This window comes from Vespa velutina, chromosome 4, assembly GCF_912470025.1.
Source record: "Vespa velutina chromosome 4, iVesVel2.1, whole genome shotgun sequence".
NCBI classification, from domain to species: Eukaryota; Metazoa; Arthropoda; class Insecta; order Hymenoptera; family Vespidae; genus Vespa; species Vespa velutina.
In genome coordinates this window covers 5,457,579-5,470,236 of record NC_062191.1, presented here as the reverse complement: position 1 = coordinate 5,470,236, position 12,658 = coordinate 5,457,579, and the positions used below count along the sequence as shown (strand labels likewise).

General features: G+C 27.0%; 2 protein-coding genes across 13 annotated transcripts; one reads left to right on the top strand and one right to left on the bottom strand.

Annotated features, from left to right (window-relative positions):
* Positions 1-325: 325 nt before the first annotated feature.
* On the top strand, positions 326-10,115 carry LOC124948984 (monocarboxylate transporter 10). Of its 12 annotated transcripts, none has more exons than XM_047493427.1 (12): positions 326-562; positions 694-868; positions 1,277-1,380; positions 4,907-5,005; positions 5,176-5,706; positions 6,894-7,045; positions 7,138-7,411; positions 7,486-7,621; positions 7,713-7,878; positions 7,968-8,214; positions 8,371-8,523; positions 9,385-10,115. In XM_047493427.1, the coding sequence occupies exons 5-12, from the start codon at positions 5,223-5,225 to the stop codon at positions 9,675-9,677; spliced, it is 1,905 nt and encodes a 634-aa protein (XP_047349383.1). In that variant the 5' UTR covers positions 326-562; positions 694-868; positions 1,277-1,380; positions 4,907-5,005; positions 5,176-5,222; the 3' UTR covers positions 9,678-10,115. The 12 variants fall into 12 exon arrangements, 11 of the variants coding, with proteins under 11 accessions (XP_047349383.1, XP_047349382.1, XP_047349381.1 ...); XM_047493426.1 differs by having other exon boundaries at positions 1,245-1,380; XM_047493425.1 differs by lacking the exons at positions 326-562; positions 694-868 and having other exon boundaries at positions 1,226-1,380.
* On the bottom strand, positions 8,945-12,651 carry LOC124948987 (trafficking protein particle complex subunit 2-like protein). The gene is made up of 7 exons (XM_047493437.1): positions 12,430-12,651; positions 12,201-12,343; positions 11,413-11,446; positions 11,072-11,244; positions 10,914-11,001; positions 10,762-10,841; positions 8,945-10,607 (listed from the first exon to the last, which is right to left on the bottom strand). Exons 1-7 carry the CDS (start codon positions 12,466-12,468, stop codon positions 10,565-10,567), a joined length of 600 nt encoding a protein of 199 aa, XP_047349393.1. The 5' UTR covers positions 12,469-12,651; the 3' UTR covers positions 8,945-10,564.
* Between the last annotated feature and the right edge of the window lie 7 nt (positions 12,652-12,658).

The following is a 12,658-nucleotide window of genomic DNA, read 5'->3' as shown; positions in this document are numbered from 1 at the left end:
CAATTTAATCAAACATTACGAACTTAAACATATAATTATATAAAAATACAAAAATAAAATAGTCTAATTTAATTATAAAATGATAATGAATTAAAATATAAATATTAATTGATTATTCGTATGTGTATATTGAAAATTCATAAAATCGTAGTGTTCTCTAATATTCATACAAGATGGCGTGCAATTTGTTAAATATCATTTTTTATTTTCAACGTTATTTAAAATTTTTTATTTTTTCATTAATTTAAAAAAAATTCCAAGTCCTATTCAATGTTCTCTAATATTCAATAAAAAAAAATTAATTATCAATGAAAGAATATAAATCGTTTAAATGAAAGATTAATTTGAAGATGATAACTTACCCCCAGATTATATTTGATACGTATAACTACCCTTATCTCTCATAGAAGTACAGTGATGTATAAAGTGATATCGGTTTGTGGAAGATAACGGTGTTTAAAAATATTAATTGTTTAAAGTATTAACAAGTAACAATGACTAGTGCATATAGTAAATATAATCGTTACGTGAAATTATATTCCTTCAATGGATTATTCCACGAGTATGTGAATTTTTTTATTACATGTTTTTGCTTTTATCATAACCTTAACATTTATATTAGGTCACGTCTTCATCCTTGATATATATATTATTTTGTTAATCACATCATACCTCATTTTTTCTTCACTATAGATTCTCTGCTGATAAAGGCATTATGGATGAATGGTTAGAAGATATGAAAAAAATGATATACATTGGAATTTTAATTTTACATTCTAATCTATTATTCTTCCATGACATTGTTGGATAACAAAAGAAGATAACATAGAAGAATTATTGGTATCATGTAAAAACATGATAGTCTCAGGTGGAAAGACATAAATTATTATTGAAACTAAAATATCCTCTTAAAAGCATATCCCTTCATGATTTTCAAATAATATTTATTGAATTTACAATCAAACTATGATTGATTCTTCAATGAATCTTGTCATCCTAATATTTAAATATATTGATGCAGTTAACATTAATAAATAGTGATAAATAATGGTACATATTTAAAAAAAAAAAAGCAACATATCCTTGATTATATATTTATTAAATGGGATGACAGATATTCATATACATAATAGAAATTGTAGATTTTGTTTCCGTTTCATTTATCTAGTTATTTATTTATTTATTTATTTATTTATTCGTAATTGATATTGCAATAATCTTATTTTGTATAATATTTTGTACAGTTTTTAAAATTTACGATCACGTATTTTTTAAGCGTGGAAATTAGCGAACTGATCCAACGAATGTAAGATGATAAATATAAAAAAGAGAGAAGATGGAAATAAAATGCAGTAACAAGAATAATAAAATATAATTAAGGTAATGTATCCATAATTTGTTAAAAATTTCGATCATTCTTTCAATTAAATTATCAATGAGAATTATAATATTCACGCAATAAATCAAATATCAATCACGTAAATCGTTAGAAAAATTCTCGCTGTATCAAAATGTATATACAATATTTTTTTATTCATAGTATTATAAAGAAAAAAAAAAAACAATCGATTGAAATATATTCTATTGAACAGGTGTAAAGTGTTCAGAAAAAAATGACAAAATGCAGGTGTTCAAAGTCACAACAAAAGGGGGAGAAACTTCTATTGATCGATCTAGTCTCTGAATAATTAGGAAGTAAATTTTCATTCGATAACTACGTAAATAAAAATAAAATATATTGCATCAGTCAACAAGAAAAAAAAGAGAGAAAACGATTATTGGATCAAAGATAAATAAGATTTAAAATCACAAACGACATTATAAATACGAATGCAGAAAAAAAAATAAAATCAAAACCAATAAGAATCGTCGATAATCGACATAAAATTGGACTGTCGTTCTATTTATAATTCTCATTGTTCGATTTATTATGACGTTCAGTGTGTATTCGAATGAATACACACGTGAAAGTTGAAAGTGACGATTCATAGGCTCAGTATACGCTTTCGTGTCAGCTCGACTCGATGAGATCGGCTCGACTCGGAATCCTATCGTTCGCGCGGGCTCCCGCCGGCTCGTGGTCAACGCTCGAGGTTTAGTTTGCGTCTGGCATTGCGTTCGGACGGTTGTATTATAGGGTGTTCGTTGTATGTTTGTCGTTCCTTTCAAGAAATATTGTTGTTTTAGTCCTCCCACGAGGCGCTCGTGAAACCCGCGTGGCTTAGGCTTATTACATATTATCATATTTTACCGATAGTAACGATCACGATCATTAATATAAATTGTGCTACGAATTGTGCTACGAACTGCTAACAACTGGTAACGTAACTATTTTTATATTTTTTTCTTTCTCTCCTTCCTTCTTTCTTTCTTTCTTCCTCCTTCTTTCCTTTCTCTTCACTTCTCTTCTTCTTCTTCTTCTTCTTCTTCTTCTTCTATCTATCTATTTCCCTCTCTTTCTTTTCCTCTTTCTTTCAACTTTACCAACCGTTATTGTCTATAGTGATAGTTTCAAAAATCTTCGTTCATTTTTCTCCTTCCAAACGTATCCCTAACGATGAATAGATCAATAGATTATATTCGCGAACATATAAATTTCTAATGGTGGTATTTCGGCGACGCACTTTTCAATGATGAATCATCGTCCATCATCATCATTTCACGTACCCTGCTTTATCGCTTAAGTGACAGAGTTGACAAAGATTAGGATAGATCTATGTTGGCGCTTGCTCGAGGATATTCGAACGATGTACTTTCGCTGTGACTACTCTAAACAAAAATCTAAAAAGTATTTCCATTGATTTAAATTGATTCAACTTTATCATTGCGTATATAGCATTTAATTTTTTTTTTTTTTAACATTTTTTTTGGTTTCATCTCCTCTATATTGTTCGTTTGTTTATGCAAACAGATTAGATATTATATCGTTTTATTTCGCTTTTTACATAAGTATATCACGTGTTTTTACATAATTAGAACAATTTTGCCATGACATTGAAAATTTACTCAAAATTGATATGAAAGAAAATATTGACTTTACTTTGACATAAAAGATATTCTGATATGTCGATAAACGATATTATTACTCATTCTTATTTACTTTTAATTACCTTACTAAATGCATTTTTTTATTTTTTCTCTCATTATCACGCGAAAAACATGGAAAAGATAATCCTTTTATATAATAGTTGTACTATTTTAACTAGAATTCGAAATTGAATTAATTAAAATCAATCAAATGTGCTACGAAATTAACTTCTCTAATAATATCTTTTTGTAATGATCTCATATGTTTTGATTACATATTATTATTATTTGTACATAAATCATTGTCACTTTTGAATTTCGAACAATATGTAGGAAATACGATGGGCAATATACTAATAAAAAAGGTTAACTGATCCCTCAAGAAGAGTCACCGATATTTCATTCGCGTGACCTGCTCGATTCGAACATCAATTAATGTCAGGGTTGAAATCCGGTTAATGTAACGACAATATTATAAAACTACGCGACGCCCTGATACAAATGAAATTATTCATTCGATATTTACTTACATATATATATAAGATATATCAAAGTATGATTAGTTTTTATATTACTATATATAAGCTAGTGTCTATCAAAATATTTAAAAATAATCTACTTCCAATACGTATTCATATTCCTTTGAGAAAAATTTGAAAATGAAATTGTTGGAAAGTCTTCATTTCTTTTTTTCTTTTATTCGTTTTAATTTTTAGATTTCCATCATTACATAAGTCATATATTGACGCAAGTTGATACAATTGACGAATGAAATCTGTCCGGCACGTTCGAAATATTTGATAAAAAATTTGTATCTTTCGTATATCGTATGACTTGTATATAATCCATCTAACATCAGCAATAAGAGTTCTCTTTTATTCTTTGGTTCCCATTTGTCGAGGAAGTAAGGCTTTCACCGGTACAATTTACGAACGAATCGAAAAACAAAAGCGCCTTTGTAACCCTAATAACATGTACCAAGTACGATCTTTTATTCCCTCAACTACGAGGCTCTATTTTGTAAGATCGTAAAGGTTTAGATTGATATGATTAGGATACACCATGTGATCGTATGCGATCAGGATACATTAAATATATTGTATATGAAATTTTTCTTTTATATCTACGTACTCTTATCTCTTCGGAAATGATTGATTTTTTCAATATTCAAAATTCACAGCCAATCATTTGAATTTTACTTGATTTGATTGACGTAGTTAACAACGATATAGAAAGATACGCGAGAAGAGCAATTGCAGTATGTAAAACGGCTGGATCGTTACGATGAAACCGCATTCGAAATATAAATACGGCTGGCTCAACATGTAAGGTGCCATTGAACTAAATGCGTATGGTAATACTAGAAGGAAGTGTTATCTTTATTATTGCTAATAATCAATTTTGTTGGATGAACAGGCTTTTATACAATTAACCATTATTTACTTACAAATAATCATGGTCTGGTCCTATGATATATTCTATAATTAAACGAAATAAATTCGAAATTTAATATTAGTTTAATTAGGTAATTTATTTGTAATCAGATTAACCAATTGATTTGAATTTATATATCAGTATGAGAAAGTAACAAAATTTTGTATGTGTCAATTAGCAAAATTATTGAATAACTGGCTTAGAAAGACGACGGGTTCAGAGATGTTAAATGTGCCGATAGGATTATCATATTCATGTATTTTTTATATTCCTTATTAAGACGTTTTTCTTTTTTTCTCATAAGAAATTATCGTATTAAGTAACACAGAATTGCTATCAAATTCAGACGTAGCTTGCATAAAATATGGCAGCATGACAAAATTTTTCATACATTTAACTTCGTTGAGATTTACATAAAACCTATATATATCTTTTGAAATCATAGAGCAGCGACCAGTTGGTATGTTCAATTCACCGCAGTCAATTCTTCGTTGTTGATTTTGAGATGATGCAAGAACGGTCTACCTGTTGCGTTACTACTACGGTAATACAATACATACTTTCGATTTAACGTGATAAAACATATTCGTTAATATTTTAAATGCAATAACTTTATAAAAATATATATTTGAAGTTTTTTTTTTTTTTTTTTTTTTAAGTGAAACGAGCTATAGATATAAGTATAACTCGAACACATTCTTATTTGTGTTACAGACTGACGAAATTCTGTATCATCGTACTTCATAGCAAAAATAATAATAATGACAGTTACCGATAATGTTCAAAATAAACGTGACACGACTTACGTTTTAAGTAATACTACTTTGCAACAGGAGTATGGCCATACTAAACAAAAAGAATTATCGAACATGGAAGAGTCCTTGGAAGCTCCGAATATTAATGAAAATTCAAATGAATTCGCTGAGCCTTGTTCCGAGACAAAACTCATTTTCTCAGAAACAAAACAAAAAATAACGAGATCTAACGATTTTAAATCGAAGAAGATCGACAATATCGAAAATGAGGAACCACTTATGAAAACTGACAGACAAGAAGATCCGGAAGCTAACAATGCTAATCTTAATATACCACCTGATGGTGGTCTCAGAGCTTGGATGATCATGATTGGTAGTTTCTTTATCAATGGTGTTTTATTTAGCGTGATCAACACATACTCTTTAATCTATCTCGAACTACAAAATAAATTATTGGAAGCTGGAGAAACAGAGGTGTCCTCTAAAGCGTGTAAGATCATTATGAGATTTTTATTGTTTTAATATAATTAAAATTATCTATAAGGATTTACGACTTATCGTTCAAATTCTCTCTCTATTTTGTATATATTCCATTTAATTATTACGTTAAAAACATTACAGTTCAACGATCGACACTATCGAATTATTTTTAACATTTTCTTGTTCCTCCTCTGATAACGTTTTATCGAATACTTCTCGGATAATTTTCTTTGACGATAAATCACTCACTTCTCCGCTCCAACACCTTTTTATTTCCATGTTTCTTACGTTGTACTGTATTATTGTCAACATCCATACTGTCTGTTGTTAACGATAATCATTTTTTTAAGAATGATTCTTAGGATTCTAGCAAGCTTGAAAGTCCAACGAATTAAAAGACTTGCGACTGTTTTCAACATAATTCCGATAAAATGTCTCTATTGTACAGTAAAACGATTTGCGAATAAGTGCTGATAAAATATGTCAAAGATCAATAGAATAAGTTTTTCTTTTTTTTTTTTCTTCTTTTTCTTTGTTTTTTTCTTTCTTTTTTTTTTAGAGTTAAACGTTCCTCACAATAGTGCTTAATCAACATATCAATTAAACGGTTGATAAGATCAATCCTTTTTACAGTTGATGTCCCAGATAATATGCATCTAAATTAACAGTCAATTATAGCTTGATTAATCATAGTAATCATAGTTAATCATTACAATTCAATGCTAGCTTCTTCATATCTCATAACTAATCTGACCTAAATCTTTATGAAAATTTAACTAGCAATCGTCTCAATACAATTAGTGAACTAAAAATATTTTTTCATTTCGATAATAATAATTATGACGAAAACGAACGATACTTTCATAGACAGATCTATGTTTTTGTGTATCTTGTATATATATATATATATATATACAAGGTGTGAAAGTATCTATATATTTTGCTCGGTCCAGATATTGCAGTTCTGTAAGTTGAATAGAGATCCGCGAATTGAATAAGAAAAGGATAGAGCTCGTTTCGACCAATCAGAACTTATGTTCTGAATATTATTATTGACACGTTCCTACAGTGTGCATGTGAACACTTTAGGTTTGCTTCATTCACTTGGTACATTTAGCTCATCATTATAAAAATGAAAGTTGGAAGATGATTTTAAAACATTTTGTAGATACGTTTTTTTCTTCTTATATTTAACAGCTCTAGTCGGATCATTGACCATTGGTACAACATTTTTCTTATCGCCAATCGCTGGTATCCTCACTGATAAAATTGGAATTCAGATGACAACATTTTTAGGAGGTGCAATAGCATCGAGTGGTATGTTTCTTTCTTCGATGCTCTCCGATAAGGTAACTTTCTTGATTGGAGTAAATTTTATTACAATAAAAAATTGTATTACATTCAAACTCGATTTTGAATATTTTATGATCGTCTATTTTAGGTAGAATTATTGTATATGACCTACGGCGTGATGTACGGACTCGGTGCAAGTCTTGCTTATACACCAAGCTTAGTAATATTAGGACATTATTTTAAAAAATATTTGGGATTGGTAAATGGCATTGTCACGGCTGGAAGTTCCATATTTACGACGCTTATACCATATCTGATGGAAAGTCTTCTTCGAAATTTTGGATTAGAAGGAACATTTCGGAGTTTGGCATTGTTGACCGCAGTTATCATGCTTTGCGCGCTACTTTTCAAACCGATACCACGTGAGTAGAGTTATGATAGAGTTGGAATAATTTTGTGAAATAAAAAGAAATTACAATAAAAGTACATTTCTCAGTTAATAAACCTCCGCGATGCCAATCGCCACAAAAAACGAATTTTCGACATCGTTTGAAGGAAGTTATTAATTTATCGATTTGGAAAAAACGACGATACGTTGTATGGGCTGTTTCTATTCCCCTTGCCTTGTTTGGGTAATTGTGTAATTATTGATAATAGTAAATGATATTAAATAATTATTTAAGATATTGAAGCACATTTTTAATACTTTATATATTTTTTTAGATATTTTGTACCGTACGTACATATCGGAAAATTCGTAGCAACCACATTTAAAGATTCAGATGGAAAATTACCGGTCATGTGTATAGGTATTACTTCTGGAATAGGTCGATTAATATTTGGTTATATCGCTGATTTGCCTAAAGTAAATAGAATATTACTGCAACAGGTATAATACTTTATTATCATTGTACCATAAATAATATATGTGTGTATACGTAAAAGGTAGCAATGACAAAACAATTTCTATTTATTTAGATATCATTTCTAAGCATTGGTATGCTCACGATGTTACTTACCGTAACACCATCTTTTACTATTCTACTACTCATTTCTTTAAGTATGGGATTATTCGACGGATGTTTTATATCGCTATTAGGTCCTATTGCTTTTGACATTTGTGGCCGCGAAGGTGCAACTCAAGCAATTGGATTTTTATTAGGAATGTGTTCCATACCTTTGACGGTAGGACCACCAATCGCTGGCCTTTTATACGATCATACTGGTAAATTCATGAACATTTTTTATTATTAATCATTCATATATATATATATCATTCATAGTATATATATATATATATATATATATATATATATATATATATATATATATATATATATATATATATTAGCATATTAACGCATTTTATTCTGTTATATAGGTTCTTATGATTTGCCTTTCTTATTGGCTGGAGTACCGCCAATAATTGGGGCATTAACTATGTTTTTAATAAAATGTGTTAAGGAAACAGATACTGAAAACGATGCTGATTCAATTACCGAAGAACCAACGGCAAAATCAACTTGCCAAAATGGTCGGTAAAATAGATATTCATGTATTATCAAATCAGCGGTATTCGACGTAACAAGTAATAAGGCAATTTATGGATATATTATTTTGTACAAAAATATAGCATTTCTCTGTTGCTTATCAAAACTCTTGCTTATCAAAAATAGTTCAATAATTTTTAAAAACTGACATATATAAAAAGTAATTAAACACGAATGTTTTCAATAGAAAGCATAGGAGTAACGTCAATTAATCGTTATCGCGTAATCTAAGCGTAGTGGAAATTTTAAGTCAATTAGTTTTATTTCAAATTTTAATCGCATCTTTTATATAAGTACTCAATTATCAGTATACAATCCATGTATCTTGACAATAACTGTGATAGATGTATTGTCAATATTTCTGGATTTATCATTCACATAAATTATAAAAACACATGCATAGAAAATGCTTCAATTATATTTATTTATTATATTATATCAGATTGTTTGTTTATTTGTTAATTTAATTAGTTAATTAATAATTAGTTACCGTAGTTTATTTATAATTAGAAATTTGTGCACAATACCTTGTTGATCTTAACTAAAGGATTTTAACATAGCATACATTGTTGCTTCAAAAAGTAATATTTTAAACATCGTTTAAAGGCACAATATTTTTTTAATATATAAACCTAGCACTGTTTTAATCAAAGTAACAATATGAAGATAATTAACATGTATGTGAAAACTGCATGAAATATTTCATAGACATGCTACTTCTATTTGCCATTATTGACAAATATCTTGCACTTGAAATATGAATATATATATATTTTTTTTTTCTCATATCATATTGAATCAAAAGTGTCTGCATTTATATTCCAATAGGCTTTTATTGTCAATAGGGATGACAAAGGCTATACTTCTATCATCATATTTTATAACAACCATACCAACTGATTGTGGACTACATAAAGACAAAACAAGGATAAAGAAGTATTCATACATACAAACTGAATATGAATCTAATGGAATGTTCACTATCAAATGTAATAATAGTAGCAGCAATAATGGTTATTTGCAGAATGCAAGATATTCAGAAAGTACACCCTTATTATGTGACAAAAATCAAATGTTATGGTCAAAACCATCCTTATTACAACGTACAGAGCAATCATCGATGCTTCTTACACTATAATAGTAACATAATAGTGAATCATTGTATTGATTACATAAAAAATGTCACATGGATATTTTACTTTATTTTTGTACTATTATTTGATAGATTTAATATATCAATCATAAATATAACTGATAATTGATAATTGATTTTGAACATTAATTGTAATTGTCAAATTATAACAAAATCTGTTGCATGTAAAAATAATAACTTTATAGTTAAATATTTAACGTTGATATTAATTAGTAAAAAATGTATTGTAGTAGATACTGCAAATATTACTATTAGTCTTTGATTTAAATTATTTTATGCCATTTCTGTAATAATATAAAATAATGATGAAAATAAGTTTTAACTTTCTAATTGAAGTACAATTATATTTCGATAAAAAATTTTATAGAACGTTATATGATGTTTAATATAATGATGACAATAGAATGTATGTATAACAGCCTACATGTTATTTTTGTTATCACTTGAATGGTTGTTTACTTAATGTTGTATGTTTGAATATAATTGTATAATACATTTGTTATAGTATCATTTTTCTATCATATAGTATCATCTATTTTTTTTTTACAAGTAGTTAATATATTCGAGGTAACAACATTGAGTAACCAACTTCAATGTGCTACTCTCATAATCATTCATTTCATTAATTCATCTCATAATCAAATTACATCATACAAATATAAAAAAAAAATGGTCTACCAATTTGTATATGATGCAACTCGATTGAATTTACAAATAAAAAAGATCCTATTTAACATTGTTTTATAATAATTCTTTTTGCTTTAGAAAATTATAATATACTATTATATTATATATTATTTATTTATGGATAAAAGTCAAAGAATGAATCAATAACATTGGTAAAGTAATTTTATATAAAAGAATGTATGAGTTTATATAATTCCCATTATCTCCGTTACAGATGAATCAAAGGACCTAAAGAATATAATTTATATATATATATATATATATATATATATATATATATATATATATTATTACTAAAAACATTAAAAATTTAATTTTATGCAATTAAATTTTTTATAAGTTAAAGTAACTAACAAAAATATTTAAATATGAATAGTCTTACTTAGAATTGATTGAACTGCCTGGCACATAAAATGGATTACAAACGGCATTGGAATAGGCAGTATGTAGTTTTTTAAATATCTGTAGATCCATTAAAAATTTTACATTTTTATATATGGTAATATTATATTAAAGATTTGTGTAATTATTTACCGTCTTTACTTCATTATCTCGAAATGATATATTAGATGATTGTAATACAATCACAAATTTAATTTTTGTATTCGTAGCATAACCATAGCTAGAACAAAATTTCTTATTATTAATGATTTATTTGATTCAATATATTAAGAGTAAAATTAAATACATACATTTTAAACTCTTCCGTGGTAAGTAACAAACCTAAATATAAATCACGAATATCAACTGCTGTTTTGTTTCCTATGTTTAACTTTTCTTCTATAATATCAATAGATGTATGCACTTTATAATGAAATTGCAATGCAAGGGCTTCATCTGCACATTTAATATACTTGGGAGAATTCTATAAAAAAATGTTACAGAAATCTTTATAAAATCAGACTACATAAAAATAGAGAAATCCTCAAAATATAATAAATATATGATCAATTAATTTCTATACAAGAAGAAAATATTTCATAAAAATATTATTCTTGTATAACCTATAAATCCAAAGAAAACGAATACTCGCATCTTTTCCAATAACAGCCACACATACAGCCATGGTAATAAATATTATAATACGCAAAGTATTTGATTTTACATAAATAAAATAGAAAATAATAATATCGAATTTTATATAAAACTATGAAGATTAAATGTTTACACGTTCTCAGAAATGTACATTGAACTTCTCAATTTTCGACTGAGTAACAAATATGTAACACGAATCTATACATATATATTTCTTACAAGAAAAATATTACTATTTCATGTTATTATTTAATTATGAATTTTTTTAGATTTCCTATGCATTATAGCACATATTGATGTAAGATATTTATTTTGCAAAATTGTAATATATATACATATGCATATGTATATATATATATATATATATATATATATATATATATATATAATGTATATATATCACACAAACGTGCGCACGCGCGCGCGCGCATATCACACATGCAAATATTTTTTTTCTACATAGTTATCAAACATCTACGCAATCTTTAACTAGAACAATATTTATACCCTATAGACATTAACTAAATATAGAACATTTACACAATGATATAGAATCAAAATGAGGTTAAAATAAACTTAATTTCACAATAATCTAATTAACCATCATATTTATCAAATTACATTATAAAATGATATTTATAAATAACAAATATATTATACATATATACATAATGAATAAGAATATAATATAGTACAAATTATACTTTGTTTTAATCCATTTTTTTGGGTTATTTATATCTACTTTTTAACGTTCTGTACTTGTGTAGCATATATAAAGCTTCCAATTCTTTTATAATATAATTTCCATGTTCTATCATTTTATCAATTTGCTCAGGATTACATTCTTCTTTATTTTTATTAAATGCTCTTCTTAATCTTGTTCTAAAATATTCATAACCTTTTGGATGATCATGTCCCATATACAAAAGCTATAATAAAAAAGAAAAACAGATATTTGTGAATAATTATAAAATTATATATAAGAATTTAAACAATAAATCACAGAATATCTTACCGTTTTATACAATTGTATCACTTTACTTCTTTGAGACATAATAATTTATTATAACTTATAAATTGGGTCTTACTAATTTATTATCCAATTTCTCGAACATATCATGTATATATTATTAAAACTTTTGCACAATGCATTAATAGAAAATTTTCATAAGAGAAAATCCTTTGATTGAATAGTATCTTGCAAAAAATAATTGATTATGTCTTCTTCTTTACCGACCTATTAA